This window comes from Parus major, chromosome 6 (genome assembly GCF_001522545.3).
Source record: "Parus major isolate Abel chromosome 6, Parus_major1.1, whole genome shotgun sequence".
NCBI classification, from domain to species: domain Eukaryota; kingdom Metazoa; phylum Chordata; class Aves; order Passeriformes; family Paridae; genus Parus; species Parus major.
The window spans coordinates 20,433,031-20,454,132 of NC_031775.1; the positions used below are offsets into that span (position 1 = coordinate 20,433,031).

General features: G+C 61.6%; 5 protein-coding genes across 8 annotated transcripts in view; 2 read left to right on the forward strand and 3 right to left on the reverse strand.

The window, feature by feature from the left end:
- Positions 1-3,495, reverse strand: part of GOLGA7B (golgin A7 family member B) — an 11,214-nt gene extending 7,719 nt beyond the window's left edge. Inside the window, exon 1 of the mRNA XM_015633602.2 lies at positions 3,399-3,495. Coding sequence (XP_015489088.1) covers positions 3,399-3,455 — 57 coding nt within the window. The 5' untranslated portion in view covers positions 3,456-3,495. The remainder of the gene's footprint in view (positions 1-3,398) is intronic.
- A 2,127-nt stretch (positions 3,496-5,622) lies between these two features.
- On the forward strand, positions 5,623-8,446 carry SFRP5 (secreted frizzled related protein 5). Its single transcript, XM_015633601.3, has 3 exons — positions 5,623-6,201; positions 6,834-6,911; positions 7,303-8,446. The coding sequence occupies exons 1-3, from the start codon at positions 5,670-5,672 to the stop codon at positions 7,641-7,643; spliced, it is 951 nt and encodes a 316-aa protein (XP_015489087.1). The 5' UTR covers positions 5,623-5,669; the 3' UTR covers positions 7,644-8,446.
- Positions 8,447-9,693: 1,247 nt separating this feature from the next.
- Positions 9,694-15,711, reverse strand: ZFYVE27 (zinc finger FYVE-type containing 27). Of its 2 annotated transcripts, XM_015633599.3 has the most exons (12): positions 15,443-15,711; positions 15,294-15,364; positions 15,037-15,223; positions 14,773-14,868; positions 14,478-14,590; positions 13,645-13,775; positions 13,211-13,282; positions 13,026-13,046; positions 12,700-12,844; positions 12,348-12,394; positions 11,790-11,871; positions 9,694-11,566 (listed from the first exon to the last, which is right to left on the reverse strand). In XM_015633599.3, the coding sequence occupies exons 1-12, from the start codon at positions 15,643-15,645 to the stop codon at positions 11,502-11,504; spliced, it is 1,233 nt and encodes a 410-aa protein (XP_015489085.1). In that variant the 5' UTR covers positions 15,646-15,711; the 3' UTR covers positions 9,694-11,501. The 2 variants fall into 2 exon arrangements, with proteins under 2 accessions (XP_015489085.1, XP_015489086.1); XM_015633600.3 differs by lacking the exon at positions 13,026-13,046.
- A 168-nt stretch (positions 15,712-15,879) lies between these two features.
- On the reverse strand, positions 15,880-19,920 carry MARVELD1 (MARVEL domain containing 1). Its single transcript, XM_015632734.3, has 2 exons — positions 18,688-19,920; positions 15,880-16,250 (listed from the first exon to the last, which is right to left on the reverse strand). Exon 1 carries the CDS (start codon positions 19,578-19,580, stop codon positions 19,053-19,055), a length of 528 nt encoding a protein of 175 aa, XP_015488220.1. The 5' UTR covers positions 19,581-19,920; the 3' UTR covers positions 15,880-16,250; positions 18,688-19,052.
- AVPI1 (arginine vasopressin induced 1) lies at positions 19,417-21,074 on the forward strand. Of its 3 annotated transcripts, none has more exons than XM_015632724.1 (3): positions 19,417-19,499; positions 20,549-20,843; positions 20,921-21,074. In XM_015632724.1, exons 2-3 carry the CDS (start codon positions 20,560-20,562, stop codon positions 20,976-20,978), a joined length of 342 nt encoding a protein of 113 aa, XP_015488210.1. In that variant the 5' UTR covers positions 19,417-19,499; positions 20,549-20,559; the 3' UTR covers positions 20,979-21,074. The 3 variants fall into 3 exon arrangements, with proteins under 3 accessions (XP_015488210.1, XP_015488209.1, XP_015488208.1); XM_015632723.3 differs by lacking the exon at positions 19,417-19,499 and adding an exon at positions 20,076-20,254; XM_015632722.3 differs by lacking the exon at positions 19,417-19,499 and having other exon boundaries at positions 20,076-20,843.
- The last annotated feature ends 28 nt before the right edge of the window (positions 21,075-21,102 follow it).

The following is a 21,102-nucleotide window of genomic DNA, read 5'->3' on the forward strand; positions in this document are numbered from 1 at the left end:
TGGCTGACTCTGCGAGTCTCCTGCTCCCTGCTCTGAGCACTCGCCCAGACTTTGGGCAGAGCAAATAGAGACAGGGCCTTGGTGTGGTTGGTGAGCAGCCCCCTTTCTCTGGAGGCAGGGTTTGTGACCAAGGGACCAAAGGACACGTGCAGTCAGGGACCCCAGCTGCAGAGCTCATCTTCCCCACAGACACAAAGCTATGGATCCCACAGCTTTTGAGGAAACCTGCTGCTCCCACGGTTCACAGCAACCCTGCCAGCCCTCCAGAGCAGTGAGGTACACCCTGCCTTGACGGTGCCACAGAATGATGTGTGAAGTCTGCCATGCACCCAAACACATGCATGCACATTGGCACAGGCACTCGTGCATGCAGTCAGACGCCCACATCTGCCTGCACACCCCATGCACCCCAGGCACACACACAGGTGCACATGCAGTGTGCTCACACACCTAAGCCTGTCCTCAGATGTCCCCAAAACTAGACCCTGCATCCCATCTCCTTCCCGTGCTGCATGCCACCGCCACGTCAGTGCTCGCCTGCCGGCCTGGCAGGTCCTGCCGGTTGCCATGGCAATACTGTGCCTGCCAGGAGATGAAGTTTACTCTCCTATGCTGCAGTGAGGGGCTGAGAGCAGCCGGGGGGATCAGCTCTCCCTGCCACCCACTTCCTGTAGTGTTGCCCCAGGCTTGTCTCCTCTAGCTACATCAACCCAGCCCAAGCAAAGGACTTTCAGTTCTGGGCTCCATGTGCCTCATAGGCCATGGACCTGCTGTCTGCACGTGTCAAGGAGTATCCTTTGGTGGGACATCACCCCACCATAGGAAGCTGCCTTCTGCCAGCCATACTGCCCAGGACTGAGCCTTGTCCAATGGCAGGCATGACACAGACCTGTCCCAAAGCGCTGTCCATCACCACACAGACCCAGCCCTGCCTGTAGTGCCTGCAGACCCCGGCACCCCCAGAGCCCATTGGGGGCTGCCAGCTCCCCCATGCAGGGTGTGGCGTCATGGGCTTTCCAGTTTTAGCCAGAGCAGGGACAGGCCCCGCTGGTTTCCATGCAGAAGGAACAGGCTGGTGCTATCTCATGCCATGCTGTGCTATGGCTTCCAGCAGGGCAGGGCAGAGGTGGAAGGGGGCTGGCACAGACAATGGAATGCCGGGCAGTAGGAGCAGGGACAGCAGGGGCTCGGGGCAGCCTCAATGTGCTGAATGGCACTGCTGCCCTCCCCAGACCACTGCACTGTGAGGGGTCCTGGCAGGGCTCTGACCCTTCTGCTCCATCCACTCGGCCCAAAGGGGAGGTTTTTTAGGCTGCCCAGAAGCAGGGATACGCATGGCTGGTGCCAGAGCTGCCTCTACTCCCCTATCTGGCTCTTCCCTTGCACCTGGAGTGAGGCAGCTCTAACCTTTCTTGTAGACAGACCCTGCAGATCTCTCCTTGGCCCTGGTTAACCTCCTGGAGGCCCTGCCCCAGGCCCTGTGGGACAGACATGGGGCACACTTGGTACCGCTATGGCCAGCCCTCACCAGACAATGTGCCTGTGCCCATCACACCACAGCATGGCCCAGCAGTGCCCCTGCTGCAACCCCTGCACTTGACTCCCAGACCAGGAGCAGGGGCTGTCCCTAGTGTGTCTCTGGGTGCATGGTGCTGCACCTCATCCCAGCATCTCAACCCTCCCTGCACTACAAGGGTGACCAGGGGCCATGGAAGACAGCTGGAGGCTGCAACCAGCCTGGGATCAAGCTCTGGGGCTCCATTCTGCACCCACTGCCTGCTGAGCCCCTCTGCACCCTGTCAGAGCTGTCAGCAGCTCCAGCTCTGCTTCAAAGGGGCCACAGAAGGGCCTGGCAGCTGTTTCTCCTAGCACTGGAAGTGCTTTCAGTAATGGTGAGGAGCATGAGCTCACCGTCCCAGTGAGGACAACGGTGACATTTGGGAGGCACAAACACAGCGTGATTAGCTGATAACCTTTCCTGAGAGATCCCAGGTGTGTGCACCTGGGAGGGGAAAGGGAGGGGGACGAGGCCCCCACACTGTGAGCCTTTGGAAAACAGCTCCAAATGCCCCAGCTTGCCCCTTCACACAGGACATGGAGAGTGCCCCAAAGTGGGGCCAACTGACCCTACAGACTGGGCACCCTGAGTGTGGACACCCCTCTGTGGCACCTGTGGTCCAGCTGTGCCCATCTGAAGGGGTGGTTCTAGGACCCCCATCGCACTGGGGCCGCCCCCCAGCACATCCCACAGGAGTCCACAGGCGTTGGGAGACACAGCATCCTCCCTGCACACAAGGGAGTGTTAGCTCTGCAAGCAGAGGAGGATGTGGTTTCAGAGCAAGGTGCCAAGGTCTGCCATTGGCAAAGGTGCCGGCTGGGAGCAGGGACTGTGCGAGGATTGCTCCCACACCGCGGATGGGGCTGTGGTGGGAGCAGACGTGGTGGGGCGGACAAACAGCGTTGCAGAGAAGGTCCCCATGCACGGTGCCGTGCTGTGAGGGAAAGGGACTCCTCCTCAGAGGGTCCGCACATGCGACATGCCCCCTCCCTGCCCTGCTGAGTAGGACCAAATGCCGGGGGCCAGGATCGGGGTGTCCGGCAGGGAACAGGGAGGGTCTGTGTGCAAGCTGGCAGGAACTGGGCAGGGCCAGGAGGTGCTGGGTGGGGGCTGGGAGGGCGGCAGGGCAGTCTCGGCTCCGCAGCTGGGCCGGGAGCGCTGCCAGCACATTCCTGGGGCTGCCGAGCAGCGGGAGTGTGTGTGGGCGCAGGGCAAGGGCACGGCAATTGCTGACCCTCCCTACTGCCCACCCCGATGGTCCCACATTACCCCCGGGTAACCTCGACCCCACGGTGTCCCCAGTCATGCCCCAACCTCCCGCGGTCACTCCCAGGCAGGACCACCCGCACGGAGCCGTGCTGCCAGCCCAGGGCGCTCTCTCCGGAGAGCTGCTGGATGCCATGGGACACGTGTCCCTGCACGGACAGTCCCAGCGTGCCGTCCCCTCCTGGCACTCTCTGCATGCCACCCCGGTGTGCTATCCTCTCCCAAAGGCCCCTGCCCACACTGCTGCAGCCCAGGAACCAGTATGGGACTGGGGCAGGAAGGATGAGAGGATGGGGAAAAAGGAGGATGGGAGAGAGCCCACTCAGGCCACCCACCCAGGCCCAGGCGATGCATCTCTGCTGACAGGTCGGTAGCACCGAAAGCTGCGGCAGGAGAGTGGGTGTGAAGGAACACAAGGATGGAAGGAGGCGGCCGGGACCCTGCTCAGCTTCTCATTTCCTGGGAGTCTCCTGCTTCCCTGGCTCGGATCTGCTCTGCTCTACAACCAGTCACGGGTCCTCCAGAGGGAGGGTCAGGAGTGTGGAGGGAGCACCTGCAGGGGATGTGCTCTTACCGTGCCACCCAGGCCGGCTGTGCCCGAGGTCCCCACCGCAGAGGGGGCAGCCCCCATGGCCCCGCTTCCGTTCTTGCTGCCGTGACAAGTGGCACAGGCAGTGACACAAGCGGTGGCACAGCCAGCTTTCTGGAGTGACAGGAGCAAGTGTCAGTCTCACAGACAGCTGCACGGGTGCAGAACGGGGATGTGGGCACTGGAACGGCCTGCGCAGACAAGACGCAGGGAAGGGAGCCGGCTACAGCTGTCTTGGGTCCATCCCCTTCTCCGGGGTACAGCCCAGCCTGGGACATCCTGGGTGGGAAAGGGTTAAGGAAGCACGGCGAGTGCGGCAGGGACTCCCCAGAGCAGAGGCACAGTCTCAGCTCGGAGGTAAGGCTGCCAGGACACCCCACTGGGGACGAACAGGGGACAGACACCGCTCTCCTGGGGCCAGCCTTGCTCCCCGCAGCGTGGCCAGGAGTGACTCAGGGCTCTAATAAAGGCATCATGACAGATGAAGGGATTGTGGCAGCGTGCAGGGAGACCCTTGCTCAGCACCAGCCTCGCCAGCCCCCTCACCTTCATCCGCTGTGGTGCCAGCTGGCAGAGTTCTCAGCACCCCCAACACCTTCCTGAGAGGAACTAGGGATTATAGACGCCAGATTGGGCTGTGGGATGGGGCAGGCTGAAAGCCAGGAGCTAGTCCATGATCAAAAGCAGAACAGTGCTGGCAGTGCCACGGGAACAGCGCAGGGACATGGCACACCCGCAACTGTGCCCAGCATCGGCACGCTGGCAGCCGCACTCTGCACACCCAGCCTCCCTCTGCCTCTGCTCCCAGCCCCTTCCCAGCCCAGCTCCCATGGCAATTACACCCAGCCCAAGCCCATCCATCACGGATTAGCTATTTTCTATCAGCGTTTATCTCCAGACAATCTTACTCCTGCCGTGACAGCCTGATGCCTCGATCACCCTCCCTCCTGCTACCAGGCAGCCCTGATAACAGGCTGCTGTATCTTATCGGGCTCCCCGGCAGTTACACATTAATGGTGCCATCGCCGGGGCTCGGCTGGGGTGGGATGTACCCAGCCCACCCTGGGGCTGGAAGTGAGCATCACTGGGTGATGCAGTGGTGGCTGCTGAGCACGGAGGGCATGGGCAGGGCGAGCAGGCTACAGGGAAGGGCAGGCTGTGCAGCTGAGGTTCCCAGCACTGCCCCAAAGCAGAAGGACCCCACCAGGTCCCTGACCCCAGCCCAGGGCAAAGAGCAGCTGCTATCACTGCCTGCGCTGGACTGTTTGCTCTATCGCCCATTAACAGAGCTACCTTATCCGGTGGGCAGGGGCCAGCGGCAGCCCAAAGCCCATTGGCCAGGCAGGGGCATCGATCATGGGAAAGGGAGGGGTGCCCCAGATAACCCCTGCAGACAAATGGGTTTCTAATGGGGTCTTAAGCCCTGCACCCCCCATCTCCAAGGGAATGGGGGAATGTCATCCGGGCAGGACGCTCACATCCCTTGGGCTCTAGTTTTGCCCACAACCTGAGCACTGGCAGAGCCTGGGTGAAGGCCCTCTGCTGGAAGGTGTAATCCCAGCTCTGCCTGTGCCAGCAGACCATGGACTGCCCAAGGTGCACGCTGGCAGAACTATCCATGAGGAATAAGGATCCCATGCCCATGGCATCGCCTCGTTGATGGCACACCTGGCACCTGGGTACAGCAGCCCTCCCAGGGTTGCAGCATGAAGCTTCTAGGGTGCCCTCTTCCTTAAACCCCAGCACCCCAAGCATATTGTCTTGGGAGAAAAGAGTAGGGTGGCACAGGGTGGGAACCGGGGTCCCCTGCCCCATGACACAGCACGCCTCTGGGGTGCCAGGTGGGATGGGGGCAGCGGGACTGGTGAATAACGGGGATAACTTGTGACCACAACACATCGCCATGGGACGGGCGAGCCAGCCCTACTAGAGAGCATTACCCTAGGGGCACACAGAGCCAGGGAGGGCTGTGGGGGTGCACGCAGAGGAGCTCCTTGGGAGGGCGAGGGGCATGGAGCACCATGTACCGGGGAAGGAGGGAAGGAGGGAGGTGGCAGCGGGGTGGGCAGATTAGGGGGAGCCGGGGGCCAGCCCCGGGGGGCCCGGCAGGCAGAGCAGATTGGCTGCCGGCGAGGTCTCCAGCCTCCTTAGAAAGGGCAGCGAGCGTGGGAGGCGCTAAGGGAGCAGGCAGGGTGCCGAGCCACGCTCCCGTCCCGCTCGGCAGCCGCGGCCGGCAGCGGCAGGCGGGCAGCGGCGATGCCGCGGGCGGGCAGCCAGCCGGGCTGCCGGGGTACGGCGCTACTGGCCCTGGCGCTGGCCCTGGCAGGGTCCCTGGGCCGCGGACAGCACTACGACTACTATGGGTGGCAGCCCGAGAGCCTGCCCCACGGGCGCTTCTACGGGCGGGAGCCGCAGTGCCTCGACATCCCGCCCGACATGCAGCTCTGCCGCGACGTGGGCTACAAGCGCATGCGGCTGCCCAACCTGCTGGAGCACGAGACCATGGCCGAAGCCAAGCAGCAGGCTGGCAGCTGGGTGCCCCTGCTCGCTAAGCAGTGCCACACCGACACCCAGCTCTTCCTCTGCTCCCTCTTCGCCCCAGTCTGCCTTGACCGGCCCGTCTACCCCTGCCGCTCCCTCTGTGAGGTGGTACGGGACTCCTGTGCCCCTGTCATGGAGTCCTACGGCTTCCCCTGGCCTGAGATGCTGCAGTGTGGCAAGTTCCCCTCTGACCACGAGCTCTGCATCGCCGTCCAGTTTGGGAACAGCAAAGCCACGCCACCACCAGGTAAGTGGGAAGGGTACTGTAATGGGATGGGAATGCATGTGGAGCCCCTGCACAAGGTGTTGGCCAAGGACTCTGTCTGCAACGGGGCAGGAGCAGGCACAGTATCAGCTTTGTTTGGGCATCACTCAGTGCCCAGGAGCACTGGGCTCCCAGCTGCCTGCACAGAAATGTGGCAGGAGAAGGAAGAACATGGGATGAGGTAGATCAGTCATAGTGCTATGTCCCTCTCCTCCCACTGAGTCCCATGTCAGCAGCGAGGGAGCATGCTGCACCTGCGGGTGTCAGCCCCACACTGCTGCTGCAGGGTGGCTGTCCCCTCAGGCAGGAGAGGGGACATCACCCAAAGGCAGCCTAGTGTCAGGATCCGGGCTGTGACAGCCTTCAGGCTGGAGCCACCCTTACTCTTGCTGTGCTCCAAAGTTCCTCCATCTGATGGGAGGGTATCCCCATGTCTCTTCCCCTCCGGGGGCATGACCCTGGCCAGCAAGGTGCTCTGTGCCCCCCCCATCACTCCAGCTACCCAGGGAGCAGAGGAGCTGCTGGGGCTCTCCCAGCTGTGTCCCCGAGGAGCTGGCCCAGGTGACAAGTACCAGCAGGAGGAAGCTGTGACAGTAACTGGTCTCTCACTGCAGTGTCCAAGATCTGCACCCAGTGTGAGATGGAGCACAAGGCAGATGGCATGATGGAGCAGATGTGTTCCAGTGACTTTGGTGAGTGCTGGGGTCTTCTTCCCAGCTCCCCTGGACAAGGGTCTGCCTCCCCTAGGTCTGACAGCTGGGGTGGGAGTTAGCCAGAGGGCAGGGTTGCCCCATGGGAGAGCCCTGAGCCATTCCCTTGGACTCTTCATGCATGGGATGGGAGCACCACAGGAGAACACACTGGTAGGGGAGAGGCAGAACAGGACATTTGGGAGGGTCACTGGGAGCCTCTGCTGGACCCCTCCCCAACAACCCCTTTCCCCTCCCCACACAGTAACTTCCCCAGAGACCCAACCCAGGGATGGGCTGCACCCTGTCCTGCAGAGGTGCCTGGCCTAGACCCTCCCCAGCACCCCAGCAGTGCTCCCTTCCCCCAACCGTGCCCCATGGCTGCCCCACACAGTGGTGAAAATGCGCATCAAGGAGATGACGGAGGAGAACGGGGAGCGGCGGCTGGTGGCTGCCCAGAAGAAGAAGGTGCTGAAACTGGGCCCGCTGAAGCGCAAGGACACCAAGAAGATGGTGCTGCACATGAGGAACGCCAGTGCCTGCCCCTGCCCCCAGCTCGACAGCCTCAGTGGCAGCTTCCTGGTCATGGGCCGCAAGGTGGGGGGCCGCCTGCTCCTCCTGGCCATCTACCCCTGGCAGAAGCACAACAAGGAGATGAAGTTTGCAGTCAAGTTCATGTTCTCCTACCCGTGCCCGCTCTACCACCCCCTGCTCTATGGGGCTGGGCAGCACTAGGGCTTTGCCCATGCTGCCCTTTCCCAGAACTCCTGCACTGGCCCAGCATCCCACCCCTGGCCTCCCTGGCTGCACCCCAGGACCTCAGCTCTGCTCACCTCAGCCCCTTGGTTGTGCCCCAGAACTCAGCTCTGCATCTGCAGTAATCCCTGCTGTGTTTGTGAGAGCCCTGATCCACAGCCAGGACCCCTGCCTCCTCCTGAGAGCCCTGCTCTGCACCCCTGGGACCCCTGTTCTGCTCCAAGGGCCCCCATCCCTGGCCAGAAGCTTAGTCTGGACCCAGGACCCTTGTTCTGCAGCTTGTGAGCCCTGGTCTGCACCAGAGACCCTTATCTACTCCCAGGTTCCCTGCCCAGAAGCACAGAGACTCATGCTTTCATTTAGGATCCCTGCTTGGCCCTCCTGTCTACACCTGGGACCCCTACCCTGCACCCATGACCTTTACCCAGCTCACTCATGATATGCCACACACCCTCAGCACCCCCAATCCCTATTCCAGCCCACCAACACATCCTATGCCCTCCCCTGGAGCTCACATCCAGCCCTGGATTATGTCACCTTCACAGAGACCCAGCTCAGCCAGGTCCCTCTTGTCCCTCTTTTCCCACAGACTGACCCCCTCAAGACCAAGTGGCCAGAGCAGCACAAACCCTTCCTGGGCTCCCCCACTCCCCACACGGTGTGAGGGGGGCCCACTTCCAAGCACCCCAGACCAGCCCTACTGCATCCCTCACACACACCCCTGCTGTGACCCAGCCACGCACCCCTTGCCCCTCAACACCACAGTAAATTATTCCACCTCAGAGAAGTCTGTGTGCCACTCACTGCAGTTCACGGGTAAGAGCCCCTTGGGGCTCCCTCAGGGACCCCAGAAGAATGGGAGGGGGGTCTCAGTCCTGCCCACTGAGTGAGGCAGCCTGAGGGAGCAAGGTCACCTCAGGATCTGGCTCTTGCCCCACTCCAGGTGCTGTGCCCAGAGCCTGAACCTGGGCAGTCCAGCCAAGCCAAGGGATGTGGTTCCTAGTGCTCACAGGCATCACTGGAGACTCAGGCACCCCTGCCACTCCAGGGAGCCTGCAGGGGCAGTTGGATGAGTAGGGTGGGGGGACAGGGCCATCACTGCTGCTGGAGCCCCACAGTGGGGTTTGGCAGTGGTTTGCCAGGGAGGTTTCTTCCTTCATCACCCCAGAGGATAAATCCATGGTATGGGAGCTCACAGCATTTGTGAGAAGCCTGGCACTGAGCATCATAGGGGGCATATAGTGGATCAGGCAGCTTCCAAAACTCTGTCTTCCCCACCCCATATCATCTGAAAGTCATCTCTGCAGCTCCCTGCCAGCCCTGCTTGGCTGCCAGACTTCCCATGCCACAACCTCCAGCCTCCTCCAAAAAGATTCCTAGGGACACCTACCTGCACTAGCCAGCACCTTGTCAAAAGCCCAAGGACCAGGACAGCCCTCAGCCCAGCCCTCTGATAGCAGCAGGGGCTGTCCCTTAGCTCAGCCCGACTCCCCCAGCTGCCCCCAGTCCCAGCTGGCAAGGGGGCACCCTGAACAAGACGTGTTTATTCAGTGTGTACTTGTATCCACCCATCCCAAAGGGCGAGGGGGGCCCAAAGGTGGCCACCAGGATATTTACCCAGTGCTTGGCTGTCTGACACTGTGTCTTCTCTTCGGAGCTGGCCCGGCCTCAGGGAGCCTCCTGGGACAAAAAGGAAGTTGATCCTGCAGGATGTCTGCACCCACCCTCTCCTGGCTGACAAGAACACTGCACACCTGCCCTGCTCTGGGGTGTCCTCTTCTCCCTCTGCCCTCCTTGGGCATGGCCCTGGCCCCACTGGTCAGCCTCCAGAGCCCCAGATCTCCCGCTCTGGCCAGGGAGAGGTGCCTGTGCCCCTGCTCCACAGCCATCCAGGAACATGGGGCAGCCAGCCCCTGCCCCAGCCTCACACCAGGAGCAGGCACTCCTCCCTGGCCACTGGGCAAAAATGACATATTATTAGACGGTATGTTCAGAGTTTGACTGCTGAGCACACTTCCATAAGAATAAACACTGTCGATTACATTTTATTGCAAAACTTAAAAAGCATAAATAAAACCCCATCTCCCACAGCCTAAGTTTATCTGTAGCCCTTTGTATTCTGTGTCATTAGCATCTTCCCAGAGCGTGTTCACACATACACGGCCATAGTGCTCATTGCTCCCAGTGTTTTCTCCAGAAGTACAAGTAGCTCCTCTGCCTCCCACAGTCAGCTGTCTGAGCAAGCTGACCCCTCCCAGCCCAGCAATAACCCCACTGCAGACACCCTCACAAACACCCACAGCTCTTGGGGTGCTACACAGCCCCCCTCTCCAATGTTACACCCGCTCCACTGCCCTCACTAACTGCTCAGCCCTCTGCACACCAGTTCCCTGCACACCCAGCACAAGCCAGACACTCTCATCAGCAAATGCCAATCCCAGCTTTTCTCAATTTCCATCTGGAAAGGAGTTTATGAGCCCACAGCCAAGATAGGTATTTAGGTTGCTTACCCCATAGAAGTTCCCACACTGGTGGGACATAGAGCCTGTAGCAAGGTCTGGGCTCCAGCAACTTCTCAGACTGGTAGGTGTCACAGCCTGGTGGGCACTGGCCCCCCAGATTCCCTGGCTTGGGGGAAGCTGCAGCTGGCTGGCAGGGACCCAGGCCATGGCTGTTCCCAGCTGCACAGCAGCCAGGGTCACATTCCTGGGATAGCTGGGAGCTTTGCTGTTCACACAAGGAAAGGTCATCCTTGTGCACACAGGCAGCTGGTGGGACCACCGCCCGGGGAGGGCAGCGGAAGGAGCAGCCGTGGGAGGCAGAGGAAGCTCAGTAGCTCCTGTCAGAGCTGAGGTGCTCTCTGGCCCCAGCCCAGCAGGATCCAGCCCTGGCACAGCTGACAGGCAGCTGCACACAGCTCTGAGCAGGGGGCAAACAAGGCTACAGCAGGAGAGATGAGAATTCCAGTAAAATGTGGAGAGCTGGTGGCACAGGAACACCAGGAGGATAGCAGGGCCAAAGCCACAGAGGTGTCAGAGTGACCTGGGACTGGGACAACTTTCACTGGGATGACACAAGAGCCAGCTGAGGACAAGAGATTTATTGGTCATTCTCTATATGTAATTATATATTAATCTGTAGTAGAAAGCAGCAGTCAATAAGTGCAGAGCAGCACCAACTCCTGCCTTTTCTCACACTGGAGATCCAGCCACACAGCCCAACCCAAACTCCTTCTCTTTCCTCCTCTGGGCTACAGCCAAATTCAGGGGTAAAAGACTAAACCTGCAGGCAGTGAGGCTGAGGAGCACAGGAGTGACTAGCAGAGCCTCAGCTGAGCCAGGATGAAAAAACTAGTTAGTCTAGATCCCAAGGGATGCAGGAGGAGCTCTGACTTGATCCCAAAAATACAGTCACTTACAGCACAGCACTGGGGATGGTAGAGACAGAGCCCTGAGGATGTTCTGCCCCACCCAGGAGGTGAAGGCAGGACCACGAATAGGAAGGATGGCTCTTCCATCACTGAGCCAGGCCAAAGGGCCTGGGCAAGCATGTGGCAGGGCACAGCAAGTGCCAGAGAGCACCCAGGGCTTGGAGCAGCTGCAAGGATGGGGCACAGCCGTGGGCACTGCTCCAACACAGGGACCCAGCTGGTGCATGGCAAGGAGGGCTGGTCGGTCCAGCCTGGTGCTGGCAGGAGGAGCACAAGTGCAAGTATCCTCTGGCAGGGGAATGCCATGCTGGGATCCAAACAGTCCAGGCTCCCAGTGGCAAGGGTGCCTGCTCACTGTCCCAGGTGTCAGGCAGTGCAGGTCACAGGAGCTGGCTGGGCCTGTTTCATCACTTGATGAGCACCTGGTTGCAGAGAGCGCACACAAATACTGTCTCCTTCTGAGCCTCCGGGGCTGGAAAGGAAAGCAAGTGTCAGGGATGATCCCCCTTTTCCCACCATGGGCTAGAGACCACAGCCACAAAGCTGCTTTGAGAGCTGCAAATTCATCACTACTCTGTCCTGAGGCAGGCTGTGCTGGGCACATCCTGTCTACCCTCCCCACCAGGGCTGGAGCAAATGCCTGGGCAAACAGAACAGCTGGAAGCAGGAGCACCTCCCTCCACCTTTCAACTCACCCGTGGCTCCCATCACAGCCTTGGGGACTTTGAAGGAACAACACCTGGAACAGAAGCTGTTCCCACAGTTACTGCAGCTCCGCTGTGGAGAAAGATGGAGGTGAGTCCCAGACATATATCAGAGTAACCCACAAGTTTGGGAAGGGGCCAAAAGTCTGTACCTCCTCCTGAGAACTGCCCACAGACTGTGTGCTGAGCATCACACACAGGGCTCAGACAAGGCAACAGGTCATTCCCACTAGCAGACCCCTGCTCTGCTTCACCAGCAAGACCACAGGAAGTGGACTAAACCAGGGCACAGAGCAGGTACATTCTACAATAGCATGTGGGTTTGGCCTGAGGCAGTTTCCAAAGGAGTAAATGGACAAATGCTCCACAACACAAGGGACCCATGGTGTCATTAGGCATGCGACAACACCCAGCATTTAGCTGAGGTCATTTGGGCTGTGACCGAGGCCAGACACCTGAGCTGCTGGAGAAAGCTGGGGCAAGCCAGACATGAGCAACACCTCTGCCCCAGGTGCAGACAGCAAGCTGGGGCAGAAGTGGAAGACTCACCCTCTTCTTGAGCACAGAGAAGGTGGCACCACAGCCTGTGCAGTTCCCTGGAAGAAAGAGAGCAGAAGTCAGGCAGGGCTCTTCTGCCTGGGGCTGCAAGTGGCACAAGAATATCATAGCTGTTGTAAAGGCTCAGCTTTGAGGTGACATTGCTGCACCTTCCTGTCCTTGCCCCTCCCAGGAGTGCTGGGACCATTCTCCCCATGGAGTGGAAAAGGTCATTGGAGGTGTCAGCACAGACTAGCAGGTACCACACCACTCTCCCCAGCCCCAGTCCTATGGTCACCACTGGAAGCAGCACAGACCCCACACTAGTGAGCTCCCCCAAAGAAGCACCTGCTCCCAAACTCACCGAAGTTGTTGCTGGGGTAGCGCTTGCGCAGGCGCTCAGTCAGGCGTGACACCTTGCTGCGGATCACCTCGTTTTTGCTCATAAAACCATTGTCTGGGAGGCTGAGGTCAAAATCTGCTGAGCACTGAGAGCTCTCATCATCCTCCTGCAGAGAGCAGACCCAGCTGAGCAGAGAGGGGTGGCTGGGGGCACACTGGGGGCTGCAGGGCAGCCCACACCAGAGGCAGGCATCTGTGTGCTCCACCTGGCATTTCTACAAGCCACTGGCAAACCAGGCAAAGCTCCAGCTGTGAGGAGATGCCACACCCTGGCATGGCAGTACTCACCATGACCAGCAGCTGGTTCTCCTTTTCCCGCAGCATGGGACAGAGAGGAGAGTGAGTACACATGGAGCCAGAGGCACACAGCCCCACAGTCACTCTCTCTGAGCACCCAGTTTGCCCAACAAGGTCTTTGTCCTTTCCCACCTCAGCTGCCCTGCAGGCATTGCCCACCCCAACCAGCCTCAAACCTCAATAGCATCTTTGAACTCTTCATCAGGTTCTGCCTCCTCTGCTTCCTCCACACTGCCAGGGGTAAGGTCCTACAAGAAATTCACAAAGCTAGTCCTGCTGGTCCCATGCCTCTGTTCAAAGGTGGTCCCACATTTCTGAGCAGGTTCCAGGACAACAGATCTGGCCCCAGGCAGCCTCATAGATGACACAAGTGTCAGAAAGTGAGATGAGCCCCTGCCTTCTCAGACCACATCCTTACATGTGGCAAAAGGACTGAGCCAAACCCCCAAGGCAGAGAGCAGCACCCCAGTAACACAAGAGTGGCTCACAGGCTTCCAGCAAAGCTGGCAGCTGGAAGAAGTTTGTGTGTAGAGGGACACAGGCAGAGTTATACCCAAGGGCTGACTCTGCAGCTCCCACCCCACAACTGCCAGCCCTGCCCCTATCTCACCTCTGCACTGGTGGGGGTAGGGGTCCGATCTGGGGCAGCAGCTGGTGGCAGGGGTTCAGCAGGCTCTGGAGTGCTCTCGAGGGGTTTGGAGCCCACACACTGCTCGATGGAGGCCTTGAGCTCCATTATCACTGGTTAAGAGGGGAATACAGCAGGAGTAGAGTGGCATTTCCCTACTCCTAGCCAAATCACACAAAAGCCAGCTGCAAGATCTGATCTGCAGGGCTCAAGGTGACACATTGACACATATTAACTCAGGAGATGTCCTGAGCACTCCTCTGCTCACACATCAAAGTTAGGGCAGAAAGGAACACCCCAACCACCCGCCCCAGCTCAGGACAGGGAATGGCAGGGGCCAGTGTCACATCACAGATACAGCCAACACTCCTCCAGCACAAGCCACAGAGGAGGGCTCCTCTCCCTTCCAATGGCATGTTTTCAAGCCTTTGTCATATACTGCAACAGGCACTGATTGTCTTTGAAGTCCTGAAGAGTGAGGTCAGGGATCAAGAGGGGTGGAGAGGCCCACACACAGCTTGCACTGACAGACCCTGGTTCACCACACCACAGAGAAGAGAAGGAAACAGCACCTGGGCTGGGAAACACATCAGGAGAGGTTCTCATCTCCACCAGCTGAGCCCTGGGGACATACCACCCACCCTGGGCTGCTGAGCACCACCCCTAGGTAATCACAGGGGGGTTCAGGGTCTGTGGTGAAGCCTGACACAGGACAATGGGCTCATGTGAGAGAGAAGTCCAGGACAGGATCCCTGGCTTCAGAGGGCCCTTCCCCAACCCCTCTCACATAAGGCACTTCCAGCCAGGTCTCATACCTTGGTAGAACTGGGTGTTGCCCAGAAAGAGAGTGCTGTTGAGGATGGCCAGGACCCAGCAGAGGGGCAGCAGGTAGAGGACACAGACAGTACCCAGTAGCACCCCATAAAACCTGTGGAAAGCAGGATACTGTGGTCAAATCAGAGCAACTCACTTAACAGCATAAAAATCCTTCATCTGGTGTTCCACCTGGTCCCTCCAAGCACCAAACACATCAAGCACAGCACCACAGGCCTGACTGAGCCACTCTCCCCACCAAGCCCACCACAGGGTGCCTGACCCAGTACTACTTACTGGGAAGAGATGGTGGGGTTCTCCCAGTACAGAACACGGTACACTGCCTCACAGCTGCAGCACATCCCACTCAGAAATCCCTCCAGCTGGATCAGGCTGCAAATGACAGAGTCACAAAAAACCCCACAAAAACACACCGTCGTTCCCCACATTCACACGGGTTACAGTAGCCAAACTGGCATGAGCCCCCCAGAGCTTCCAAGAAGCCTTTCCGGCTGCAGAGGCCCCCATAGTCCCACGGCGGGCGAGGCCCCAGGGACTCACAAGCTCTTGACCTGGGCGATGGCCTCCTGCCGCGAGAGCTGCACCTTGCGCAGATCCTCCCTGCGGATGCTGTGGTACCTCCTGCGCACCAGCTCCGGCTCCGAGAGCCGAGCCCGGCACGTCTCCTGCAGGTAACCCAGCAGCGCCGGCACCGCGACCAGCAGGGCGAGTACCGAGTACCAGGCAGCTGGAAGAGGCGGGACAGCGTCAGCCCGGAAGGTCCAGGAAGGGGACCGGCCCTGACCGCCGACACGCACCTTGGCCGAGGGTGAGCAGGAGGAAGTTGAGGCCGAGGCAGACCAGGAGAGAGCACACAGGCCGCTGCCACCTGCCGAGAGGGCGGAAGGCAAGGGGCGTGAGACCCCGGGACGGTCTCTGCCTCGATCCCGGCCCAGCCCGCACCTACCGGAGGAGCGAGCGGACGCCCTCGGCGGCGTCCCGCAGCGGCTCCAGGTAGAGCTCCAGCCGCCGGTAGCTCCGCACCAGCTCCAGCAGGTCGAAGGCGGCTGCGGCGGCGGCCTTGGGCGGCGACGCTTCCGGAGGGGCCTCACCAGCGCCCGTCGCCCCTTCGGGGCCCCCTGCCGTCCCGTCCCGCTCCACCGCCTGCATGACGGGACCGAGAGCGGCAGCCGAGCGGCGCCGCCGCGCTCGGCCCGACGCCGCCGCGCGTTCCCGTGACGCGGCCGGAGGCGCCGGGAGCCCCGCGCGCGGCCAATGGGAGCGCCGGGCCGGGCGCGCCGCTGGGAGCCCCGCCCGGGGAACGGCCCGCTCGCGGCACCGCCCCTGGGCTCCGGGCCCGCCCCGCTCCGCCCGTGCTGCGTGCCGGCCTCCCTCCGAGCCGTGTGCCGGCCTCCCTCCGAGCTGCGTGCCCGGCCTCCCTCCGCCCTGCGTGCCCGGCCTCCCTCCGAGCTGCGGCCTGCTCGCCGCTCTGGGCGTGAGGCTCGAGGCGGAGTCTCCGTGGGTCCAGTCGGCCCACGACACAGAGGTCGGCCCTGGCACGAGGCTGCTCAGCGTCCCGGCCTCGTCCCGATGCAGTCCTGCTCTGGTGTAGGGCTCAGTCACAGTCTGGATCCGGTCCCAGTCCAGGGCTCAGTCCCAGTCTGGGTCTTGGCATGGCCCGCATCCAGCTGTGTCGGGCACAGTGGGTTTGCCCCCATGATGTTGCTGGGCCACTTCTCCCCGAGGAGAGACCAGAGAGCAGCCTCACACAGTCCCTGGAAGGGAGCAGCAGGTTTCCCACAGGCCCATGAGTGTGGCTGGTAGCTCATTCGCTGCCCCTCCGTGCCCTCAAAGCAGCCCAGCCTGGGGTGTGCTGGCACTGTCCTGCCCAGCAGCCCACAGCCCTGCTCACACTGCTCCGGGTACCATGGGCTGTCCTAAAAAGTGCTTGCCATAGAGCATGGATGCTGGCTCCTGGGGATGCTCTGAGGATCCTGGGCTTCGTCTGATGCCACAAGTTGTAACCTTGTTATAACCCTATGGTGGCTCTTGGACAATGAGGGCACAATGATGCTGCCAGCTGCCTGCAGCCTCTGATGAGCAGGGCGTGTGTCCCATGGGCAGAAGGCTGGGGACCCAGTGACACCCCAGCTGCAGGTCCCGGTCCAAGACTCAGCTCTGTCCCAAGAGTGCATCCCAGAGCTGCAGCCAGTCCTGGGAGAAGCTGGCAGCCCTCCATTGGCCCCTGACCCACCAAAGGCCAGTCAGTGTGTACATGTCTGCCCAGTAGTGCCCTGGCTCCAGGACAGAGGGCCCTTTCAGCATGGAGTGACGAGGCCCTTAGGAATGCAACTACATCCTGTCCTCAGTACATCCCATAGCCACAGAGCTCTGGAGACTTGGCCTCCCTCTGCTCTGTCTGGACCCCCACGTGAGCATCAGTCTGTGCCCTGTCTGGACAGGCAGTAGGGCCAGGGATAGCCCCTGTCCCCAAGGACAGAGGCTTAAGCCTCTCTAAGTAGGAACAGTGCCTCAGCATCAGGGAGCCTGCTTGTGACCCCAGAGCACCTCAGGACTTTGTGACCATGGCCAGAGGCTCCAAGCAGAGAGGGCCCAGGGTGCAGGGCTGCAGAGCTGGATGTGATCTCAGCTCAGACCTCATACCCAGCAGGTTCCAGCCCCAGCACAAAGCCGCAGACAACCCAGTGAGTGCCAACATTGCTTTATTTGTGGCACCTGAAAGGAGGCTGTAGGGGGATGGAGCTGATGTGACAGACAGGGCTGCAGAAAGCCAGGGGAAGGCACTTGTGGTGGCAGAAGCACCGAGGGCATTTTGGCACAAGGCCTGCACCAGAGTAAGGCAGAGGCAGGCGGTGTCAGGGACCAGCCTTGACACAGTGCACAGACAGCATGTCCTACCCAGGGAAGGGGTACATGGCCTGGGGCTTGGCAGGGCCCCTGAGCATAAGGGGTATCCACTGGGACAGCACATCATGATGGAAGTGGTGACCCAGTACCAATCCCAGACATATTCAAGCCCCCAGGGGAATCATGGCTGCTGCTCTCCACCTCAAAAAAGGCTCCAGGCAACCCCAGGCAACAGGCAGCTGTGGCCAGCTGCTGAGGGCACACATCTCACTGATCTGAGTCTACACAGAGACCGGAGCAGACCCTCCGTTGCACTGCAAGCAATAGAGAGGACCTGCCTCCAGGCAAGGTGAGGAGGTCTTGTGGCAGTGCAGTCCCAGTGTAGTGCTGCTGCTCTAAAAATTCTGTCTGGCCACCCATTTCTCTAGTCAGCCCTACACGGCCTCATCAGGGCTTGGGACCTGGTGGGTTGTGGAGGCTAATCCGGAGCTGGGCTGGCTCCAGTGCCAGTGTCCTCTTCTGTTCTCCAAGATGGGTTGTGCTCCCACAATGCCTGGCTGCAGCTCCCCTATGGACAGTGCCAGCACAGCCTAGCACTGCCATGCTGCAAGGTTCACCCTTCCCCTCCACCTCACCACAGTCTCCAGGCACTGCCCAGTCCCAGAGAGTCCAGAGATGAAAATTTTCCAGGATGATAAACCAAGTGCAGCAGAGACAGGGAGGACTGCAGGATGGTCTCCATCAGTGAGGCTGTTTCCATCCCTTTAGGAGTAGCCTGGCCACAGAGCTGGTTCAGTGGCTCTGGGTGGCTAGGAGCCACAAAACTCTCTGCAGGGATGGCAGGAGGAGAGAACAACCCCATGATTGGCTCCCCTCAACCCCTGGGGCACCTGGCCCCATCCCAGGACTATACAAATTCTAGCACTGGAGGAATTTAGCCCAGGGTTTATGGTTCCACTTGTCCTTCCCCTCCCTCCACAGCAACAGAGGCCTTGCTGCCCTGCTCAGTCTCCAAACTGGACTGGGGTGATGCTGCTCTGGCCATGCAGTATCTGGGTGTCTCCACACCCTCTGAGTGAAGGGCAGGGAGGCACTGAGCCCTTTGCAGCTCCAATAAGATGAAAGATGTTTTCAGGCCAGGCAGAAGGAAGGGCCCGGCTGGGGAAGCCAAGTTCAGGGCCTCCCCTAGGGAACTGTGGAGGCGCCATGCAGCTGGAATGTCAAGACAGGGCTGCCAACAGGTCAGGGGAGTTTATGCCCATCCAACTCCACTAGGCATTGCTGCCCCCAGCTCAGCTCCCCTGGGCCAGTCCCCCTCCACCCCAGGGAAAACTTGGCACCCACCTGAGCATGCAGCGTCTGCAAGACCAGGGGCAGGGGATTTTGGCTTGAGTTCTAGGAGGGGCTCACAAAGATTGGTATGCCTCTTGGGGGCTCTCCATTTGGGTCCTTCCACTTGCAGTAGCCTACATCTGTCCAAGGGTGGGAAAAGGGCCTGTGCAGTGGCTGGGTGTCCATGCTGTCTCAGTGCGCTGCAGGGGAAGCCGTGCTCGGCGAAGGCCTCTGTCTGTCCATCCGTCTGTGCAGGATTCTCTGGAGGAATTGCAGTGCAGTCAGCCAGGAGGGGATGGGGTGGCAGGGTCATTTCATCCCAAAGACAGGCCGTGTTCTGTCTGCGGCTGAGAAGGGGAGCCAAGTGGCACGGGATCTCAGATGATGTCTCGCTGGTCCTGGCAACGCCGTGATAGGCAATAGAGCCCGGAGAAGAGGTACAGGCAGGCAGTGATGCCCCCACAGATGGAGGCGCTCAGGTAGGCACTGTAAAGGCAGTGCTGGCTGTAGCCCGGCAGGTTGCAAAAGCTTCTCTGCTTGGCCTTATGACCCATGATGCCAGTGGCAGCTGCGTAGAGACCCATACCCAGTGCCAGGTCGTGCACCAGGTTGGTGAGGAGCCAGCGGGAGCCCAGCCAGGGCACCAGCTCCCAGCGCCCCAGCAGGCTCAGCCCGAAGAGTGCCAGGGTGAGAAGCCAGACCAGGACGGCGGCAAACAGAGCGAAGTGGGCCGCCCCCTCGTACTTATGAGCCGCTACCGTCACCCAGAAGGCAGCGCCCAGAGCCAGCTGCCCCAAGCGTAGCAGGCCCAGCGGGCTCCGCAGGTAGGCGCGATGGAGGCTGAGGGAGCCGCGAGCAGGCGGCCCCGGGGGCGGCGGCACTGTCGGGGGAGCCGTGCGGGCCATGGCGCGGCCCTGCCTGCTCCGGCGCGGCTCGGGCGGGACTCAGGGCCCCGGCAGCGACTTCCTCCCTGACTGTTGCCAAACATCTGGCACTTAGCGGTCTTCCCCGAGCGGGGCCTCTCTCCTCCCCGCCCCGCCTCCGCGCCCCGCCGCACCTCCCTCTAGCCCATCGGACATCCGAGGGCCGCCGCGGATGCGCCGTCGGGCAGGGATCGCCGCGCCCCTCCCATCCTCCTGCCGCCGGGGGGGACCACAACGCGGGGCGTGGCGGGAGGACGTGGGAGACGGCGACCGATGCGGGTGGCGGGGCCCAGGGACAGCGCACCGGGACCCCGTGCGGCGGCCTGCGGGGGGGCGCGCGCCGGGGTTCCCCTTACGTCATTCGGGATTCCCCTCGGAGTGCCGCGCGACCTGGCCCCGCCCGGGGGCGAGGCCTCGCACCCCGCCCGTGACGTCATCTACGCCACGTGGCCTCCTCAGCGCGGCGGGGCAGCCGCGCCCCTCGGCGCCGAATGGCCCTGGCAGCGGGAGGCGGGCGGGGATTGGCGAGGGGCCGGGGGCGGGGCGGCACCGAGCGAGGGAATGAATGGGGCGCGCGGCTGTGGCGGGACCCCGGTGCTGTGGCGCGAAGCTGGTCCGGGAACGCAGCGGGCTCCAGGCGGAGCCGCCACCACCAGGTCTGTGCGAGGGGCCAGTGGGCGCGGGGCGGTGTCGGAGCGAAAGTGGGTCACGGCGGGGCCCAGCGCCCCGGGCAGGGCGGGACCGGACTTGCGTGCCCCGGCCCGAGCCGGGGCGTCTCCCGCGTTCCCGGGCGGCCCCGCCTGCTCGGCTGGCCCCCTGCCCGGCGTCCCGGACCGCCCTTCCCCCGACGCCCCCCCTTCCTCACTGGGCATCCGCGCCGGATCCCGGGGGAGGCGGACCGGACCGGGTGGGGAGACCGGAGCCTGACGCCGACTGTTCGGTGCCCGCAGCGGCCAGGGCCATGGGCACTCCGGCCTCGGTGGTGAGCGACTCTCCGGCACGGGCGGCGCCCGCAGCCCGCGCCCGTAAGCGGGCCTCGGCCAACATCTTCCAGGGCGTGGGGCTGCGAGAGCTGCGGAGCCTGTTCCGGAGCGGCGGGGCCGAGCGGCCCGCGGAGCGAGCCCGCCTCGTCTGGCGGTACGCTGGCCAGCGGCGCATGGCGCGGGCCCTGCGGCGGCTTCGGCGACGGCGAACAGCCCAGCCCGGCGGTGGGATGGCAGCGCTACGGCGCTTCAAACAACTTCGGTAGGTGCTGCCCGCGGCGGGGCAACCGGGGGAAGCGCGGCCGGGCCACGCCGCTAACACACACCTCTTGCCCGTAGGATCGCAGAGAAGCTGGAGGGTGACTGCGGCGCCGACACGGGCTCAGGGTCCATGTAGTAGCGCTGAGCAGCTGAGCCGTCGAGAGCAGCTCTCAAAGGACCCCTAAGTGTACTGGGCAGGGTGCAATGAATGCTTAATAAAGGGTGGACAGTGGTGGCTTGGGTGAGGCTCTGTTTGCGTC

Bases quoted from the DNA above. Each gene is read 5' to 3' on its own strand.
- AVPI1 (XM_015632722.3), top strand. From the start codon at position 20,164: ATGGGGCGCGCGGCTGTGGCGGGACCCCGGTGCTGTGGCGCGAAGCTG. The intron at 20,844-20,920 runs GTAGGTGCTGCC...TCTTGCCCGTAG, and splicing joins CGGCGCTTCAAACAACTTCG to GATCGCAGAGAAGCTGGAGG.
- ZFYVE27 (XM_015633599.3), bottom strand. From the start codon at position 15,645: ATGCAGGCGGTGGAGCGGGACGGGACGGCAGGGGGCCCCGAAGGGGCG. The intron at 13,283-13,644 runs GTGAGATAGGGG...AATTTCTTGTAG, and splicing joins CTACCCCCACCAGTGCAGAG to GACCTTACCCCTGGCAGTGT. The intron at 12,395-12,699 runs GTGAGTTTGGGA...TCTTTCTTCCAG, and splicing joins CTACCCCAGCAACAACTTCG to GGAACTGCACAGGCTGTGGT.
- MARVELD1 (XM_015632734.3), bottom strand. From the start codon at position 19,580: ATGGCCCGCACGGCTCCCCCGACAGTGCCGCCGCCCCCGGGGCCGCCT.
- SFRP5 (XM_015633601.3), top strand. From the start codon at position 5,670: ATGCCGCGGGCGGGCAGCCAGCCGGGCTGCCGGGGTACGGCGCTACTG. The intron at 6,202-6,833 runs GTAAGTGGGAAG...CTCTCACTGCAG, and splicing joins CAAAGCCACGCCACCACCAG to TGTCCAAGATCTGCACCCAG. The intron at 6,912-7,302 runs GTGAGTGCTGGG...TGCCCCACACAG, and splicing joins GATGTGTTCCAGTGACTTTG to TGGTGAAAATGCGCATCAAG.